General features: G+C 44.0%; 1 protein-coding gene across 10 annotated transcripts in view; it reads right to left on the bottom strand.

The window, feature by feature from the left end:
• Positions 1-4,296: 4,296 nt before the first annotated feature.
• The window catches only part of bahcc1a (BAH domain and coiled-coil containing 1a), a 69,756-nt gene continuing 53,155 nt past the window's right edge, over positions 4,297-20,897 (bottom strand). For 5 of the 10 annotated variants that reach the window (XM_030407254.1, XM_030407256.1, XM_030407258.1 and 2 more), the window contains 17 exons: positions 20,744-20,880; positions 20,454-20,567; positions 17,628-17,742; positions 17,081-17,315; positions 16,742-16,936; positions 15,100-15,273; positions 14,682-14,965; positions 13,822-13,902; positions 13,205-13,334; positions 12,993-13,107; positions 11,787-11,862; positions 9,082-9,190; positions 8,847-8,963; positions 8,599-8,760; positions 7,021-8,258; positions 6,626-6,862; positions 4,297-6,485 (listed from right to left, as the gene is read on the bottom strand). In XM_030407254.1, coding sequence (XP_030263114.1) covers positions 6,276-6,485; positions 6,626-6,862; positions 7,021-8,258; positions 8,599-8,760; positions 8,847-8,963; positions 9,082-9,190; positions 11,787-11,862; positions 12,993-13,107; positions 13,205-13,334; positions 13,822-13,902; positions 14,682-14,965; positions 15,100-15,273; positions 16,742-16,936; positions 17,081-17,315; positions 17,628-17,742; positions 20,454-20,567; positions 20,744-20,880 — 3,729 coding nt within the window. In that variant the 3' untranslated portion in view covers positions 4,297-6,275. The remainder of the gene's footprint in view (positions 6,486-6,625; positions 6,863-7,020; positions 8,259-8,598; positions 8,761-8,846; positions 8,964-9,081; positions 9,191-11,786; positions 11,863-12,992; positions 13,108-13,204; positions 13,335-13,821; positions 13,903-14,681; positions 14,966-15,099; positions 15,274-16,741; positions 16,937-17,080; positions 17,316-17,627; positions 17,743-20,453; positions 20,568-20,743; positions 20,881-20,897) is intronic. The other 5 variants (XM_030407255.1, XM_030407261.1, XM_030407257.1 and 2 more) reach the window with 4 other exon arrangements.

The raw sequence follows: 20,897 nt of genomic DNA, 5'->3' as shown, positions 1-20,897 counted from the left end.
TTGCAACAAGATACTTTCTTGATGTATTTGTGCCCATCTCTGATCCGTCTGTCTGTTCATACATTTGTCATCAGTTAAATAGCGGCGATTAATCGATGAATGATTAGTCAATAGCACGTGAACAAAATTGTTACGGACACACTACTGCTGCGTCAGACAACAGATGCAAAGACATGGACAAGTGTGAGAGGGATCAGTTTTGGATATACGTGACGTTTTAAACAAAAGAAACAAAAAGAGAGAAGATGATGAGTCATGCATATTTTTTTTTTTAGCGCCATGTAAACAGGGCGGCAGAGTTTGTGAGCAACATATGTAGCGAGCAGCAACCGTAATCCCATGTAATACTGTGAAAAGCTCTTTTAGCATAGCTGATACAGAATCTTTACAAGCCACTAATAATGAGCAACAGAGAAATGGATTAGGGGTGGCACGGCTGGATCTGGGCCACGGCAACAACACGCTGCACAGTTAGTGAACCGACTGTGTGTGCGCAACACAGGAGTTGTGCAGCAGTCCAGCGCGTCCCGTTGATGAAGTGTAGGTATTTGGAAACAGCAGGTGCCTTTAAAAGCCTTTCATAATGCATGCTGCAACTGTGCACACACTTTTTAGCTTTTCAGAGGTCTCATGCTCTTAAAGTTATTTAAAGGCTCAGTCTTGGATCCGTCACCAAACAAAATTATGTTGTTTACCATCAGATCTGCTGAAAGAGTCTTGAACTTGCCTGTAATTTTTCTTTTTTATATACACTACAACACCGTATTTCTCTCATCTGCAAGTCCCACTCTTCAGTATTTGTGTGAATCCAAATGTGGACATCAAAGGCGTTTCTATGTTTTCACGCTGAGGCCTCATTTTTGCTCCACTCCGTAGAGGAATTGCTTGAAAGCGTCTGTGTAACAGTACGGTTTCGGTTATTCCGCAGTTGCCGTAACTGCTCCATAATTGATATGTTTAAAAAGCGAACGATCAGGGCTTCAGTGCCCTTTAAGAACGAGGCAGTCAGCATCTGAGTGATCTGTTTGTCCTGCTCTCTCCTCCCAGCACCTTGTTAAGACCCAAGACCTCACCTCAACCTCACTGCTGCAAACACACACACACACACACACACACACACACACACACACACACACACACACACACACACAAATACACACGCCGGGCTGTCTGTCCCCTGTTCAACCCCCTCACAGTCAGAGGCCAGACAGGGTCAAGCAGAGGGCGAAACATTTATGAGGTGTAGATATTTGTGCAGGAAAGCATTCCTCCTGTTGACACTGAGCAACACAGTCTGGATACTGAACGAGCCGAACCAGACAGCCACTGACAGAGCTGACTGTCGAGTGAGAGGTAAGAGAATCCAGGTTGGCTTTAAAAATGCGGGTCCAAACGTGACCCCTGAAGTGCTTTGTCCCATTTAAATGACATTGTCTTTGCCGCAGATACAGCACATTTGATTGGCTTAATTTCGGGTGCGTAATTCGTCAGAAATACACAACTTAAACTGTTCTAGTTACGAGGTTTGTACAAAGTCTCGAAAGTTTGGAAAATGCCAGATTACCCCCGCCAAGGAGGTCCTGTTTTTCACCCGTGTCCCTTTAGTTATTGATTGGTTGGTTTGTCAGCAGGATGACAGAAAAACTATGGAACGGATTTCCACAAAAACCGGATGGAGGATGGCTCTGCGGAAAAAAGAACAGATCCAAATTTTTTTTTCCTCACTTTTCTATTACATTGCAAGACAGGGCATTTTTCGACATTATTGTTCCTCTCAGGGAATAATATATGGTTCTTGATGAAAACAGTCAGGTGTATTCGGGTGGCTGGTATCAGTGAGTGAGTACGGTGTAGTGTGTACACAATCACACACGAATAACAGAAAATCGTTAGATATTGAAAATTGAAATATCGTGTTGTTATACTGGGTTGGAGCAGGCATTAAATAATCATGATCAAAACATATATATACATTTAAAATAAACAGCTGGTGAATCAGACACAATGACACTGTGAATCTTTTGTTGTGGTAGAAAATAATTCATGCATTTATAGCAACAGTTAGGTTGTCTAGAATTCTTTGGTTTTGGAACCTTGAAAGTGCTTGAAAAATGCTTTCTCTTAAAAGAAAAAAGCTCCCATTAGATCCCTTAGCAATCTTATTTTGACTGAGCAGTCATGACGCAAAACCATCTCAAAAGACCGTAACCCAAACACCCCCACACACCCCCTCTTACTTCATCCTCAGCTCCGGTGGTGAGCAGAGTCCGTCCTGCCCCCACGCTGCTGCCGATGCAGGAAGGGCCACGGCTCAGACACTGGGGCAGTGGCCATAGTCAACACTAAAGGTTGTGGTGGTAAACAGAGCTGTTTGTGTTCACTGGGCCGCTGTTGGAGATGACTGATGTGCCCATTAGCCCCTGTCTGGGCATTAGGGGGGAGGGGGGTGGCGGCACTCGGGCTCCATGCAGGACAAAAAGACCCCTGGGTGTGCAGCGAAAGGTCACTGACCCATATTGTGTCTCCTTCAGGCCTCGCCAGTGGTTATTTCAGTGATTCAGGTTACAGAGGAGCTGATGAGCATGTATGCAAATGGACAGATGCTGTAGGTTATGCTCGGTCTGGTGGGATAGAGGAAGGTACCTGCTGCTCCAGGCGCTGAATGGAGAAGGGCTCATGTGACTGCTGGCATTTTGGGCACTATCGTACACTTTAAATTTATAATTCTACATTCTGTCTTTGAATTTAAAAAAAAGACAACAAGGTGTTTCAGTCCGTAAGCTTATTTGTTGTGATGTAGTGTGGTTTGTTTTCCACTAGAGAGCACCCTCCTTTACACGTATCCTCCATTTAAGGATTGTGGGGGGAAAAAATGCATAAATCCCTTTATTCTGATCAAAAACAAACATTCAATTTGACTTATATTTAACATATTTGGCATGGTTTGTATTTATGAATATGTTGATCCTATACTACTTAATTTAAAAAAAAAGCAGAAATACACATTTACAAATCTTGAGAACATTAACTTCTTCAAGGGTTTAGGATAAAATAGTATTTTTTGGTAAGCTTGTGGGTCTATCTCCTTTTTCTACCACCCTTACAGACACACCAACAAAGAACAATTCATTTTAAAAATAGGCAATCTCACGAATCACGAAAATTCACATCTATCTCTGAATCAGTCAACATCATATTTACAGAGCTTGGCAGCTAAACCCAGTAGGCTTTATTTGATGCTGTGACAGATCTGTCTCTATTTACCAAGGAACTCAAAGCTCACATAAACTTAGTGCAGCCAGAGACACTTACATCAAAGGATTTATCGCAACAAATAAAAGAGTTTGGCAGAAAAAGGGGCCTTGTTCTTGATGGTGCTTTACAAATGAATCCGAGTAGCCTCAAAATTCTTAGGGGAGCACATTAAAACTCCTGAAGGAGCATGAAGAACAAAGCCCAGCACACACACATATAAATGAGATATGTGATATACATAATGCACAACAAGGCAAGAGCTGCCGTCACCGCATCCAGTAATAAGAAACTAAAACAGGTGGAGGCTGGGGGATGGTTAAGGGAGAAATCGGCTGTGTGATATAGATGGGAATAAACAGTATAACCAGCAGAGAAGGCACAAATGATTAAAAGAATGAAAGGCAAGTTTGTCATAAAGACACCTTATTTACTTGTTGACTCGCCTTCTTAGTGATTGTTTGACAAATAATACCCATCATAAAATACACAACGTAAGTGCTCTGCCTGAACTAGTTACTCCATTTTTTTTCAGCCGTATAAACTGTTGCACTTAACATTTTCTTTTATATTAATTTCAAAACACCAACAAATCTACCTTAGATACTTGTGGGAAAAGGACACCAATGCACTTGGTTAGTCTCCTCTGAAAACATTGTCTCTTTGGTGTCTGTCTGTCACATTTGAATAGTAAAATCCAATTTATTCTTTCCTTGAAAAGCAATATTGCAGCCGTACTTTACTTTATTCAATCTGTTTATTGCAGAAGAAGAAAGAAGTCCCTCTGAAATGTCTTAACCTGTTTGTTTCTGTCACCGACAGCAAGGAGTTGCTTTCCTATGTGAACTCCAGCACATTCAAATACACACATATCTACACACTATAATTGTTGAGTGTGCCAACATTTTTACTTCTCTGAGGATTTTTGTGTTTAAAGCAAAGGTGCAAAAAATTCTGGGTTTAACATAAATGTGTTGATGGGAAATGGCAGGTGCAGGAAGATCAAGGGGACGCAGCCAGAACAACATAATTAACTCACAGAGGTTTTGTGGATGAGAAGAATCCAGTGTTGCTTTATTTCATTTTCACTAGATGGCCTCTACAAGACCAGTTTTATTTAAGAAATGCAAATGCGACATCACACCAAGAAAAACAATGTCACATTCTCATAAAGCGCTCTTGGCATGAACAAACAGCAACATTGACAATAAATAAAAATGTTGGCGAACAAAATAAAACTTTGTGAACAAAGAAAATACTCAGGATTGCCTATCAAACAAGACAAAATAGACAAAAATGTACTTGGCACAAATTAAATAAACTTAAGTAATTTTCAGATTGAGTGAACCTACTCTATGTCCATTGCTTTGTGAATCTGATTGTCCTTCACAGTTAGCATTGAGTATGTGCGTGTACTGTACAAAATAGACACAGATGGCTGATGAAACTATAATAGACTAATTCCAACAAATTGTCAGTACTCAACATCTTACTTTGTCAGTACCTTGACCTTCATAATCACACTCCCAGGTGGCCTTTTGCTGCATATGTTTGCACTAAACAAAACTGCAGGTGCAAGAAACCATTGTCACAATGCAAAGCCAATATATATGCACATAGTGGAGGACAAGTATTCTCTAAGTTACCAGTGATTTCTGATTTGAGTTCAGTACAGGTGCTCGACATATGTTAAATTTAAATAAAGGAAATAAAGATATTAAAGACACTTTGGTATTTTGTAGGTCATAATGTGCTGAACTATGCATTCATGAGTGCAATGCACATTTAACAAATTTTCATTAAGAGACCCAGTCTTGTTTCGAAATTGATTTGTGTTGACATGATTATAGTGATGCCAGGACACTCATCACCTCACACAAATATTGTGTCAAAATGGTATACTCATATCATTAATCTTAAATCATTTTTGACCCGTGATTGCAGTCCAGTGGGATCTGCCTCGTGATGATGAACAACTGAGAGGTACATAAATAAAAAGGTGTTTCTAAAATAGGATAACAAAAATGCGAAATAACAGAACACTTTTACAAAAAAGCCACTTGACCTATTTTTTAAACAGGAAGACCCCTCTCTCTCAGAAAGGGAGTGTTGTCCTGTTATAGACTAAATCCTTCTGTCTTTGTTTGTGCTCTGTCTGTCTCTGTCTGTCTCAGCAGGGCATATGCAGTGCAACACTAACATCTCAAATCCTGACTTCCCAAAGCAAAGGAAAAAACAACGTAATGTATTCTACACCCATATAAAAATAAATCAATCGCAAACATGGAAAGATACATCTCATATATACAATATACTCCTATATAAAATAGCTTTTATGTACATATAGACAACAGACAACAATACAATAATTGAACTGTACAATGTACACCTGAACAGTTAAGACAGGCGAGAGGTACTGAAGTGTATGGCTTGATTGGGAAAAATTCAAAATATTTACAGACATCAACTTTACATCCTTTACATGTTTTAACTTCCCTGGAATGAAGAGGTCTAGGGAGAGCCCCACGCCTCACTTTCGTTTCCATTCCCTTAGGTAAGGCTACCTTGAAAGAATTGGTCCGCAGAGACTACTCAGCCTCATGGTACTTCGCACAGTCAAATGCATTCTCAGCTCTCCTTTGGTGACATATGATAGGAGCTGGAAGCATGAGTCTTAAAACCAGTTATGAAGCTGTCAATCACATGGATCCATTAAAAAGAGATTAGTTAGACGACTGAAACGCCATTTATTGAATTTGCCCAGGAAGACCCAGAATACGATTCTTCTTGAAAGGATCAACCAGTTATGGACATACCCTTCACTTCGGCAAAGGTAAGACGCCAATAGACTCCAGTGTGTAAACTCTGACAGCCCTGCTTTGGCGCTGACATTAAGTCCATCGGTCCTTGAAGCATACCCAAGGAACACTTGTTGTCTTCCAAGGCTGGAGGGTCTTGTAGGTAAAGTCATTGACTTTTATCCTTCCTCCAAAGGAGTCCTTCAGTAGTGTCCTCATTAAGGTTCAGCACAGGATGGAAACTCCTTCAGCAGTGACCAACTGACCAGTGGTGGGGTCATACGTCCCAGCCAGGTAGTAGAGGTCTGGGGAGGTACTGTTCGGCTTCTGATTGCGAGTCAGACACTCATACTCCTCCCTGCTCACCACCTGGCACTTGTGAGAGATTGTCTGGACGTCATTCTCATCCTCATGACACGACTGGTACAGGGCATGCTGGACAGAGAAAAAGACAGGGTTAGCTACATCATTAAATGTAAGATCCATCAAAGAAAGAGTACAGTCATGTGGAAGTTCAATATGCTACAAAAATGCCCAAAAATCTCTTTAAAATTGTAACCTCCATCATGGCTCACCTTTCCATCTCGATGCCTCTTGCCTAGCTTGGTCTCTTCAGGGTGGTAGAACCACTTGACTTTGACCACCATGCTGGAGGTCCAGGATTCCCAGAAGTTCTCAATTCGACCTACGTATGGGAGGTTAGGGCGTCCAGCTGAGAGGAACACAGCACAATCTCCCACCCTCACTGTGTCTCTGCCCCGCACGATAGCCTTATAGAAAAGTTTCCTGGCCTTGCCCTTTAGACCTCGCCGCTGTGGAGAACCAGACACTTTGATCAATCTCCTTTGATGATTGTGATTGTTATCTCTCTTGACTACTAATGATTTAAGATAACTGACCTTATGGTATATAAGAAAAGAAGGACAGATACAATCATGATATGCAATAGAAACATTATTACTATTCTCACCTGAGTAGGGTTTCCTGACCATCTCCACATTTGTCGTCCTGCAAGGAATGCAGACATCTTGGGCCTTGGAATAAATGAGGTGTCATCTGGAAGCATCCTAGGTTTTTTCATGAAATCTTTAGATGGTTTAGAGGTGGAGCTGGTGCATTCTTTCCTCTTCAAGGGCTTGCTGTTGGAGACCTGGACAGGGGGGCCTCCTTTGGAGTTGGAAACAGCCACAGCCTTGGCCACGAAGGAGTGCTGGTGCGACCTTGAAGAAGTGGAGGGTTCAGAGGGTTGCAGGAGTCCTCGGTGGGAAGACAGACAACTCTGTAGCATCAATGTAGAACTGTCCTCATCGTCTGAGCTATAGGAGGAATCATTGTCAGAGGAACACAGGCTGGAACTGGAAAGGGAGCCCGAAGAGGAGGAGCTTGAAGAACCAGAAGAGGAAGAGGAGACAGAGAGACGAGACAGGAATCGGCCAGCCGTCCTTAGTCCTCCTGAGGCTGCAACCAGTGCAGCTCTCCTCCTCTCTTCCTCTTCATCTTCCAGATCAGAGTAGGGGCTGTGACACTCTCTGCGGTAGCTGAAGCCTAAGTCACCATATTCACCCAGACGCAGAGAATTGGAGGGCTTTCTTTGTTGTGTGGTTCCTTTCACAAGAAGTTCTACCCTGGAGGCACCACCTTTTTTGTTGTCTTTCACCAAAAGGACAGGGTGAGAGTAAGCCTCTGTCCTAGGCATACCACTGATGCTGGAAGATCCACCTCTCAACAGCAGAGCCTTGCTGTTCTTTGTCTTAGGGGAGGTCACTCCTTCATGATCTAACTTGACCAGGAACTCTTGTCCAGACTTCCGATCCCTTGGCATAACAAGCTCATCTTGCCGACGCCTCTGGCCATACAGCCCACTTCTGGGACCCATAGATAAACCTGGACTTGGCCCTGTAGACTGGTTACAGAAGGAGGAGTAGCCATTTGCAATGCTGCTAAAGGAGTCCACTTCAAAAGAGCTGCTGCTGAAAAGGCCCTTGGCTGGGGTGGATGCCATTGGCTGGGTTTGAGGCAAGGGGAACAGGTCATCCTCCTTTCCTCTCAGGGCCTTCCTGGGAGCCCCGTTGAGTTGAAATAGGTTGTCGGAAGTCCTCTTCCTGTTGTTGGCCAATGAAGGCCAACCCAGGAAAGGTGAAAGATTTTTATTGGCATTCTCAGCCTGCTGCTGCTGCTTTTGTTTTTTCCCAGAACCCTTCGGCCTCCCTAAAGTGAAGAAAAATCATGTTTTAGCAAAACATTACAAATGATGGAACCTAATTATGTCTGGTGTGTACATACTATAGAACAATCAGTTTATGTGATACAAGATCTTTTGCAAGGCTATTGTGTTGGGATACAGGGAAGGCAAATGTATTTGAATTCTAGTCAAGAACATATGGTTTTAAAAAATTACACATAAGACATCTGGACTATTTTTATTTGATGCTAAAGTGCAGTTCTTAAAGATTTTTTTTTTTATTTCACCCAGTGTTATCTCTAATTGACATTTTTTAGCAAATAATAATTCTAGATGAAAATAAAAGTTTCAAGGGTTAATTCTTACCTGGTCTTCTTTTATGGACATTTAGAGTTTGACTGTTGATTACACTATTGAGAGTGTTGAGTCTGTCAGACGGTCTGTCACTAATGGGGGCTTGCTCCAGACTAGAACTTCTCTTGGCTGATGTCCCGCTGGGTACCAGCAGGGCAGGAGATGGCTCCGCACCTAAAAAACAAGGGAGTTGAAGATTATTAGCATTTTATTAGACAATAGAGGAAGAATTTCCAGTTATATTGAGAGGAGATACTCACAGTGAATCTGGTATCCTGGAGGCAGGAGGCGGATGTTTGGGAGAGAAATCTTCCCTCGGTCGCCATCATCAAACTCTACCATCACTCCTCCTTGCTTCCCTTCATCAGATGAACCACCTGCAAGAGACAAATGAGGCAAAATGCCATTAAATGATTGTATGTACATACAGTCAGATATGTAGCTGAAGATACACAGAATACACAAGAAAACAGATGGAAGAAGCTGATGTCATACCTCTGCGAACATAGCCCGGGTATAAGCAGCGTGAGCGTTCGCTCCAGTAAGCACACACCCTGGTTCCTTCACTGAGCATGGTCTCCGACTCTGGACGTATATCCAGGACCTGCAGGCCAGACCAAAACATAATTAAGATTCATTACAGGCTGCACACACAGACATACATGTATGCACACACTCACATACACACACACACAAACAGTGCGAGACCCACGGAGCATTGTGCATGGGCAGCCACTGTGCCACGTTTCCAAGCGGCACTTATCTCATGCCAATGTGCCAGTCAGGGCTGAAAAGAACGGAAGCCATGATGCAGTAAATCCTGACTTGCTGAGTAATACTAAAGAGGGCCTGAATAGAGGGCTTGTGATTGCAGGTTGCCAGATCCTCCCTCCAACAATGCAGTCAGCCCCAGCATCCGCCACTCACTGGGGGCTCTTTTAGGTTGCTTTCATTTACTGTTGCCATGGCGAGGGACCCTTTGACTGATGAGGTGTGGATGTGGGTGTGTGTGTGTGCGTGCACGGTGAAGGGAGAGGGAGCGCAGTGAAAATCAGGGTATTGGTGTCAGAGTCAAATAAATGGCTTTTGGACTCATTTAAAGACAAGAAAGTGGAACTATGGCATAATTAGAACCAGCTGCTTTCCAATGAGTGTTTAGATAAGAAAAAAGTTGCCAGAAGTGTTTGGTGTAACACTGCTTAGAGAATTAGAAAATGGCACTGTGAAAAGGCTTTGTGGGACTACCAACATTTATCAGTATGAGCGAGACTTTGTGGACAAGTTGTGGCCAAGAGAGAGATATAACAACAATAATAATAATAATAACATGGGGGACTTCTTTTGAGAGCTTTTGGAGTGATACCTAAACAAACAAACAAGCAGAAAACCTAATGCTGTGGCCAAAAAGGGGATGTCATTTTAAAGAAGTGTGATTAAATCAATCATGACTTGTTCACACGTGATTTATTAATCACAGCTATCTTTAGAAGCATTTTTCAAGAGGTGAAAGAGCTTATTTAAAAAAAAAGTTTTTTTTACAGAACGTAAGTCAGAAAAAGATATAAATATAAAATTCTTAGGGAAGTTTACACTGATTTCATTATGGACAATAATGTTTTTCATAAGTGTGATAACCACTTTCAGGGAATGATTCCAAGGAAGTCTTGTGTTTCTGTATAAATTCTGTGTATAAGTAATTGGAAAGAATATCAGTCAGTTAAGGCTTCAGCAATCTATTGTTTTTCAAGATATATATATTATCTAAACATTATTTCAAGTTATAGTCCTCGGAGAGCACAATATTTTGAATTATAATATCAAATTACGATAAAGTGATGAATCAACTAAGAAAGTCTTTTATTATATTATTTGCTGAGACGGTACTCGTACTGTGAAAATCTCATACTGTTGCAACCCTACGGTCGATATATTGATAACAAACGTTTTTTTACTCCCTAAGAAAGGTATCGGCATCAAATATCTAGTACCGGTCAGGGACTAGTTATGGCGACTATACATCCCATACATTCAGCACAACTAAAAGGTAAATCAAATTATGTACGTGTACAGTAAAATCTGAGTAAATGTTTAATTATCGTGACTGTATCATTCACGACCTTGGATGAAATATGATCACAAAACCATTTTAGAAGAGCTCCCAGCACAGTTATCGTGCTGAGGAGAAATGACAGCAAAAAACCATCAACCAAAGGCGCAATCGTGCCAGTTCAACTCTGCTCTACTTTTCCAGGGCCATCATCTCTGGAAACTCCATTGTGTGCAAACCCAACGTCCTGTGCCCTGTTTGGCAATAGTCCGGGCTTGTTTTCCGTAGTTGGAGAAGCTGCTGGTTTGATGACTTTGCTTTAGGTGACCCAGCTGTTATTAGTTCAGAGAGACCAGCATCCTCTCAGTGGGAAAAAACTGGGACAAAGGTCACCTGCTGGGGCTAAAACTTCACTGGATGCAGAACACGTCGGAAAGCACATGTTACCTAAACACAAATGAACAGCAGCCAAGAATGTGCTGTGGTTTCTACAACGTATAATTATGTCTTATTACATGGATGACTTAGGTAAACTATAATTCGTCTCAACATGAAACTGAGTGAGAATTACAAATCTTGCGGTTTAGGTAAAAAATAAAATAAATTCAACCACTCCAGATGCAACTGAGAAACGTTAAATGGATGAAGAATTTCACCCTGAAATATTACATTTCTTATGATAGCTGAGTGCTTTTGGATCAGCCCAGGTCGTCATTAGCTGGCGTCATACGCTGTTATGTCCTGAGCCTTTAAACAACTCCCTTACTTTGGCAGCAGCAGGGATGTAAAGTCCGCGTCATCTGCCGTCTAAACTACAAAACCTGAATGGATCCCGGTGTTTGCGGGATTATCCCACCCACACACAGAGCTGGGTTTTAACGGACATTCACAGACAAACACATAAAACCCAAAGGTCCTGCCTCCCATATGTTCATACTCATTTAAGAGGTTTAGATGGCTCTTAGTGACCCAGAAAGACAGCCAGGGGAGGCTGAAAGAGAGAGAGTGAAGGGACTGGCGAAGCTACAGAAATGCTGGAAGGCAATGGAGTAGAGGGCGAGAAGGATGTTTAAGAGAAATAGAAGTGTTGAGTGACCCAGAAGTGATTTGTTGTTGTAACAAAGAATGCTTTAGTGCAGCGGGGTGAACTTACAGCTTCCTGTAGCAGTTGCTCCAATGAATAGATTCTTGGGCGGTTTCCTCTTTCCCCGTCGATAACAATGCTAAAGCTAGAGGAAGAAAAAAAAAGCACAGCAGAGAGAGAAAGATGAGGCTATTTTCAGATGCTTGTATTATCCTTGCCTGGCTCTCATGTCATATGTTACTCCCACTCTGCTGTTGTTATAGCATCTTTTTTGCTGCCTGAGCCAGAGGAGCCGTATTGATATTGAGCTAGGCATGGGACGGTGTGGGGCTTGTAATGTTAGGAAGAAACGATATGAAGCGAGATAAGAGAGCGGGATAAAGAGCTGCAAAATATGCTGATACTGGTGATAACTTCTCGTCCACTTATGAGAAAATTACTTATTTTATGCTCCTAAAGATGCCTTTCTGGATAAACCTCGTTTGCATGATTTATTTTACGACGAAAGCATGTGTTAGCCTGCAGGAAAATTCATTGATTCCTAGCCAAAGCTTCTACATTGAAATGCCCACTTTGTGCATGGTTTGCTCCGTAATACCACGCTGTGAACGCCGACAAAAAAAGTTTAAAGATGTCACTGTGATTTGAAAGACTAAAGCAGGAAACAGACCGGATCACTAAAAGCTCTGGCTGGCCGATTACGTCATGTGGAGATGGCCGAGTGCTTGGCTTTGTCTTGTCTGTTTCCGAGCAGGAAACAATGGCTACCTGCTCACGAACTTCCTTGTAGTTCAACTCAATAGTACACATACAGTATGTTTCAGATGCAACTGTGGCGACGAATAGGCAATGTAGAAAAAGAGTTGATTTGTATTTGATTATTTGGTACATAGTGCTGGATGGACTCATATGCACTGCAGCATGCATCATATGTTTGCGCTATGATTAAATTATATCGATATTCAACCGGGTTTGTAATGATACAGTGTTGAGATTGCATGCAACCGAACAAAGGTAAAGTTCTCTCCATTTTACCTGCACCCAGAGGCACCAAATTCTTTTGCCAGCATTCATTTAAGGACTGTTGTATCAACTACATAGCTACTGTATAGACAGCCCAGTTTTATACCAAGGTAACCTTTCTGCTGGTGAAATACTCTCTAAGTCTGATTATTGTATTATCCTTACTTTCATTTAAACTTTAATCTCCTTAAAAAAAATAAGCTAACCTGATTGAGGTGACATTTGCAAACAGAAAACACCCAGACTGCTTACATATCTGGGAGCTCGAGGGTGTGGACCCTGGCGGCGTATAGCAGCTCATCCTCTTTAGAGACCAGCACCTTCAGCCCATCAGTCAGGAGGTCTTTGGTCAGGACACAGTTAGGAACTACATACGGAAAAAGCAGACATCAAAATGAATATTTCACCACGTAAACGCATCTCTTTGCTTGAAACACTGCTGCAAGACAAGCAGTATTTCTTACATTCAGGGCTTTTGTTGCTGTACGAGTGGTTGCTGTCCTCCTCCTCTTCTGAAAAGCTGCTGCCATCCATCTGAAAGCCCTCGTCAGCTGCAAAACTCTCCAGCAGCCGGCTCACCGCTCGTCCCTTTGGCTACAAAAATATAACAGAAGGGACGGCCAGAAGAATAAATGGATGCAGGGACGGATAAAAAAATAAACTTGGAGATGGAATGTGTGATAGAAGAATGTAGAAATTGTTTCGCATGCAACCCGAAGTAGGAATTAGCCACAGGGGGCTTCACAGCGCCTGTACAGTCTCCTATCAGTAGCCATTCATTCGAACTTTTTTTTTCACTCTGTCACAGCAGAAGGTGTGAGCCACCCCCCGTTCCCACATCTCGTCTCCCATCCTCTCCTCCCCTAAGATTACTCAGCAGGAGGTTGGGCGATGTGCGATGTGCTAAGTACTTTTAATAGTTCTACAGTAACCATCCTCAGGGTGAGAAATCTAGGACAGTAAGACATACCCAGAATTATTAACAGAATGTATGAAGGCTGGCGTGTTTTTGTAGAGTTGGATTCTGTTCGGCCGTTTGCATGTGTATGCGGATGGAGGGGCTTTTTGAATTCACTGGTACCTGCTGGTCCTTGCTCCTTCGTCCCCTGCTGCCCTCCTCACTTTGAGAAGAAGGCGCCCCGACCGACCAGCAGCTTCTCCTCTGTGAAAGTGACACGGCGATACACGAGATGAGGAGTGAGCGTGTGACTTATCTCCAAAGGAAAAGTGCAGGTGTAGCAGGAAATGGGTGCAAAGTTTGTGCACATAAATTACCAGGAATAATAATTAATGTGAGAAAATGATTTGCATTGTTGAAGTCCTCTGAGGGCAGGAATTATTCATTTGAGGGAACACATTTTTAGTTTGTGAGCCTTATTAATTCAAGTTTTCGGTTAACATCCACTTATTAAACTGAGGTGCAATGTGTGAGAATCTTAGCTGAAATCATCTGAACAAACACTCCCCTGGTTCTCTTAACTCCTAGTCCGGACTGCAAGCTGCACAGCTAATTGAGCTAACCAGCTAACAGCAGCTACAGTCAGCAGCAGTTAGGGATTACTCAAGTGATAAGGTGTCCCTCATTTATTTAGAATTTGGCAGGTGGTCAATTGTTATATATTGCACCTTTAAAAACGTGCATACAAACTAAACTAAATACAATTTTCTATAACTTCTATATCGCCCCTCTTTTTGCTACCATCATGATAAATTGATAAGCATACCAAACTGCACTTACCGCTTAATGGTAAGAGTGCCTATTATGTGTGGCAGCTTTTATGCTTTGAGGGAAAAAAAATCATCTGACATTTCTGGGAGGATATGATGGCCCATAACCACTTTTGAATTGTGCAATGAGACGGAGCTATTTTTGAGCACATCGTGCTGCGACTATACAACTGATTCTGATGCCTTTTCTTCCTTCCTAATGTTTCTACTAACCTTATTGATTGCTCCTCTCAGCATGGTGCTCTTGCGGGTCGCCCTCTTTAGCCTCTCACTGGTGGTGGGGAAGGTGGCCAGTCCCATGCTCCTCCGGTAGCGGTTGCCTCTGGTCCCGAGGCTGCCCCACCGAGGCTCTTTAGACCTGGGCACACATGGCCTTCTAACCCCCTCGGGACGGTGATCTTCGTGGAGGTTTTTGACTGCAGTGGCCAAGCCCAGCCTGCAGGGGGGCTTCTTCCTGACTTTGACTTCCCCCTCTGCTCCAGACAGACTCTGGGAGCCTGTATGGTTCAATTAGAGAAACAGATTTAGACCAGGCTAACAAGCCAGGAGGAGAAACACAAAACAGATGCTTCCCGTGAAGATGTGGGGCAGCTTTGTTGACTTACGAATCAGTTTCAAAGGACAGCCTTACCATAAAGCTCCTGTCTCTGTTTTTTGTTCCTGGCTTTCTGATTGGCCTCCAGTTTTACAACAGACAAGGGACTCGGACCCGTCACAGAGGAGCTGGAGGTGATGTCTCTGGGGGGTTGGGCTCTGTAGTCTTGACCTTCATCAGTATCATAACTGCCTTCTTCTTCTTCGTCGTCTAATGGAGATAGAAAAGAATTCAGAATGTTGCTATTGGGTAGGTTTTTATGAACTTCTGTGACTTATCAGATCCATCTTTTAAAGTCACTTATTCAACTTTCTCTGCATCATTTCACAGGCACTTCATTAGCATTTAAGTAAATAGCTTAACTGTTCATAGAAATTATGTATGAAGTGCTGTGCCTCAGCGGTATTTCCTGGTGCGAACCCACATGCTACAGAGCTAGTGTGCAAGGGAGTGTAGGAGTGAGTTAGTGTGTGTGTGTTTATCACTGCGCTCTCTCAAACAGCTCTTTGACCCAGTCTGAGAGTCTCCAGGGCTGTCAGAGCCTCTCGCAAGGCAAAGCGTCCACAGCTGTGGCTGCACATCTAGGTCTGACCAGCCAACAAGGCTGATCACCGAGGTGTCCGATGTCCACGCTCACCCCTGTCTGTTACAGGACATTCATCGACACCTATTTTACTCGCATCTAATTACTTTAAAAGTGTTTTACAAATTAACAAAAGGACTGGGCCTTGCTGTGTTAGTGATACTCTGGTTGGACATTAATATGTCACGGGTTGTTGCTTTATTTTTAACTCGAAGCAGGTCAAATGTGCTCAAAGCCCTGCAGCCATTATTTATTTGTTTTATGTAATATTGCAAAACCGCATGGCGTGAATATTTGCTTATAAAACTTTACATCATCCAAAAACAGCCTTGTCCCATGGCTGTTTATACATGTAATTAAGATTCAAATTAAAATGTTTGTGGATATGTTACCTGGCAGCAAATCAGCCCCAGACCCTGAAAAGTCTCATATTTTTAGGAGTTGTTGAGTTAGGTGAATCTTTTTGAACTCTATAAAAAGCTGTCTATGACAAAGTCCCCTCTTGTAAATTTGGCAGTGTAACACATTAAGTTCCTTTCATTGTGTCTTTGTCCAGATATATTGTGCCTTTTTAACAGCAGATCAGCTGCATGGATTATTGAAAGACACAACACTGTAAACACAGTTATTTCTTACATATCATTTGGTTCCCATTTTTATTGCTTTCCTCTCTCATGTTCTGCTGATAACGCTGCTTTTTGTGCTTTCATGGCGCAGAACAGGTGTGTTTGAGTGGTGTCTCTTCCAACCTTCTCAGGTGTTTGCTCTACATTGAAAAAAAAAAAAAACAACTATATTTTATCTAGCTAAAAATAGCAAGTCGTGTGGATTGAGTTTACACCTAACGACTACTAAGATCTGAAGCCCGGGTGTAAATGGGATTGATACAGATAGCGCTCTCATCGCTGGCCAACTACAAATCCCCAGTTCACCCAGAAGTCAACAGAGTAAATGGAAAACATGCAAACTGCGTGCGGTCAGGACCAGGAATCGCGGCAAGGTCTTTCTTGCGCTGAGAGGGCAATGTTTACCACTGAGCCATATTGGGTTGCTGTGGCTATTCTGATAACTGGCTCTCAGTATTCACTGCCTCACCTTGATCAGAGGAGTCGCTCTCTGCAGGCGAGCTTTCCCCTTCCTCCATTGCCTCCTGTCTGTGGCCACGGAGCACCCTCGCTCTCGGCTGGCTCAGACGAGAAGAACCCTGTGTCAGGGTGGTGCATCCCTTTTTCCGTCCGCGGCGCACCAGTCCGGTCCAGCTCTCCTGAGGGCCACTATCCACGCTGGCTGCTAGGAAAGTTTGGATAACCGATCACAGTTCGAATGTAGGTTAAAAATTGTCAGGGGAATATTTAGTGATTCAAACACAGCATTGTCTTTATTAAAACAAAAACAGCATCAGGCACAATCAGTACCGCGATTGCCACTTTCTACCTGTGTCACTTTGTCCTCCAGACTCCCGCCTGGACTCAGCTTTGCTCGCGCCCTGGCTTCTGTGTCTGTACTTGGGGTTGGAGTTGCAGGGCGAAACTTCCTTGTCCCTGGAGCCTGTCCCTGAGAGATTCTTTTTACCCTGGGCTTTTTGTTTGAGCTGAGTCACATCACCGGCCAGCTTGGAGCTGAGCATGCTGTGAAGACTGCTTTTTCTGCAGCCCTGTGCTTTTATCTGCTGCAACAGAGAGAGATGAGAGAGCCAGAGAGAGCCAGTTACACTCCCGGTCACAGCAGCCGCAAAAGCATCAGAACGTCAGAGGAAAGAGGGGCTCTCGTTTGCTCACACACAGAGAAGAAAAGGGAATTGTAGAAGCCCCAATGAAAAAGATATTAATATGGAGAGCAGAGGATTTGACTCCTGAGGGTAGCACCTAATTAGAAATAGTGTGCAACAAAGGAATATATCAAACGCAGAGAAACAAAGAGTGGCCTCTTTCATTTCTAGTTGCATAGAGGACAAAAGGGAGGAGGACAAGGGGACCCTGACCTGTGTGCTGCTGAGTCGCTCAAAGCCTCGACTGGACAGCCTCTTCTTCCTTCTCTGGCTGTCTCCGCCCCCTCCTAGGTCCTCCGGCAACAGGGCAAGCCCCGCCCCCATCGACCTGCCAGTCAAAACAAGGGAGAGGCATTCATTAGAGGAGAATGGCAGTGGTTTGAAAGAAAAAGAGAGGGTAGGACATCACAAGGGAAAACAGAGTTGAGTCACCTCTCTGTGGGATCTAATAACTCTCCTTTCTCTGTCTGATGAACAGAACGACAAAAAAGGACATGGAGAGCCCAGCGTCTGGACCACATACTTGAAAAATTGGGATCTAACAAGGAACCTGGGATTGTTTGAGGGCAGTGTGGCATAAGAAGCCCCAACGCTTTATCTAGGGAGTGTCTTCCCAGCCTGTGAAGCACTGCATAGCTTTGAAAGATACGGCAATGGTTGGAAGGCATCGCATTTGTATGCAGCTCTATTGTTCTCTGCGAATATCATAGCTCTCCAGTTGCATTTTCATATCACCGTGGCGCACTGTTTCCCCTACGCTGAGCAGCATCACAGGCCAACCACTCCAAATGCCCTTGAATTTTCCCTCTGGAAGCCTGCCCATAGACCACACCGGCATGAGCCAGGCCATGCTCAAACAAAAGATTAACTTCCCCTCTCCCGGTGTGCGTACAGTCGAGGAAATCAGTCACATTTTTAAGAGTAAGCTGGGTTTGAATGTGAAGTGGATAAAAAAAAAAAGTACATTCGACATTTCGTGTTCTTTGTTGGTGGAGCATCCAACATACAGATCCATACCTACATACTGTTTAAAATCAGATGAGCTCCTTCGTTTAGTCAGCACAGGAACACATCACATGAAGACGCAGTTTAGTTAGATTGTGTGTATATCTCATAATCAGTGTGTCAGCATGCATCCGTAACAGAAACATGAAAAGAATGAAGGCAATTGTCGGGCAGTGGGACTGTCTGCCTGCTGACTGACAGGAGAGTGACAGAGGTGGCACTGGAGTGTGAGTCGTCCCTGCGAGGCAGATCCCGCCACTGCTTGCCTTCCGCTGCTGACAAACACAATATGACAGAGTCCCTCCCCACTGTGGGGGGCTGAGCGTACAGTGACTAATTAAACAGAATTGATTAGCAGGGTTTGCTGGCTAGCAGTAGTTCTCTCCTGCCTTCCCCCTCCCAATCAAAGCAGCACCACAAAGGACCCCAATGCTCTACCCACAGGAATAACAGAGGCATGCACAAAAGCAAACAATGCTGGCGTTAATGCCTGTGAGCTACAGTGAGATAGTAACCACATACATGCACGGGAACGCACTGGTAGACTAACACACGCTCTCTGTGGGTCAAGAAAAATCATGTTAAAGAAGGACTGACACATTGCCCTCCATCATAGCACCCAAGCATCAGCCTCCCGTCGGGGAATGAGTGGCAGGTGCAGCACATGCTTTTACATAACCCTGCCATGTAACGCAACATGGGGCTAATCAGTCCCCAGCCTGCCTGATTCTTGTTCCCGAAAGCTTCATGTCATTGTACACACACATCTGCAGAAACAAAAGGGTGTACACCCTGGCTGCAGGGTGTAAAAAGTGCCAGAGCTGTGGCTCAGATTTTAACACAATAGAGAGACAGTCTGCAATTTACTGTGCTGAGGCCGGCAGACCACAGACGACCCCCCCCCCCCCACCCCACCCCCACCACCACACACACACACACACACACACAAACACACACTCCACATCGCTGCAGGGCCCTGGCCCGTTACCCTTTCATTTGGGTGTCATTGTCACCCAGCATCAGCGTCCCCACTCCGATCAGTGCTGGCCTGGCAAGGGGGCAGGGGTACATGGGTGGAAGGAGAGTGGAGGTGACATCGCAGAGGGGCAGCTGGGAACACTGTGGACCACTGCCCAGAAACAACAGTGAGAAGAGAAGGGCGAGGAGAAGACGCTGCGTGGTGACATTTAGTCCTCTAAGCCTTCCAAATCCAGATGATGAGGCTAATTGAAGACAGCAAACCTATATCCCTTGGACCCTTCACTCACTTCTACCAAACTGCAGTGGTACCCCTATTTTTGATGCCGAGGCTTGCACTTATTTAAATGTCATCAACACATTTTAAGATGGCATAATACCCTTGTTTCTTGCATATACTGACAGCTGTTCTGCTCACAGTATTCCTCTAATTGTTTTTTCCCCCTCACACACACACACACACACACACACACACGGACAACATACGAGAGCTCTAAATGTCGGCTTATCTCTGAGTGCCTGGACTGTCTGACCATCATGTTATCCTTTGGACCCCTGGTGACCCTGTGGGGCTCTGGTGTGTCACATTCCTGCTGCGGGGACAGATTACAGGAGAATTCACAGTACTCTAATTACATCCTCTGCCTGTCATCCCCCCCGGTCAGCAGCCAACTCCCCCCCGAAAAAACCCAGCCCAGCTAAGCTCAACATGCACTACAGTAAAGCCACCAAGGGTTAAGATTAGCTGGGCTGAAGCCTAATGAGGCCTACGGGCGGTTTTCTAGGAGTGTGTAGTCCATAAATCGAGCATACATAAATATTCTGTTCTAGCAGACGTACACTCCACTGACACTGGTTATGCTGTCATACAGTTAACGCCAGTGTTGATTACATTAGAAGGGACTGGAGTGGACTTCCTCGAATAGTTCAGCTGTGGTCTCCCATTTCCTGTTTATGCCAGTGGGAGGCAGTCCCTGTATGCCAGTGATACGGAGGGGCTTATCAGGCGAGATTGGACCCCAGCCAGCCAGCGTAGATGGGTTGAATGATACTCACTTGACTTTTCTCTGGCCCTCGGATGAGGACACTGGACCTGCGGTGAGGGTGGGTTTCCTCTTCCTCGGCCGCCCTGGTCCTCGTCGCGCCGGGCTGCGAGGTGTTTCCTCCTTCCTGCTTGCACACGCACATGTAAACACACAAGCAGGCGGTGAGGAACTCTGAGATAAGTCTGAACTCAAAAGGTTGCAGCAAAGAAAACCAGAGCCAAATGTTTTATGGCTTTTGAAATTTCTGAATGCAAAGGGTAGAGATAAGCTTAAGGGAAAAGGGGATAAGGTCATACTCACTGATGATCGTGCTTCCTTTGAAGTTTGGCCAGCTCCTTTTGCTTCTCCTTGTAGCGACGCTGTAGCTCAGCCAGCTTCACACGCATTGCGAGCTCCGGACCGTCCATTGTTTCCATGGTACTTTTGGCCGGGCACACCTGAGACAGACATCATC

This window comes from Sparus aurata, chromosome 23 (assembly GCF_900880675.1).
Source record: "Sparus aurata chromosome 23, fSpaAur1.1, whole genome shotgun sequence".
Classification (NCBI taxonomy): domain Eukaryota; kingdom Metazoa; phylum Chordata; class Actinopteri; order Spariformes; family Sparidae; genus Sparus; species Sparus aurata.
This window is presented reverse-complemented; position numbering and strand designations above follow the sequence as displayed.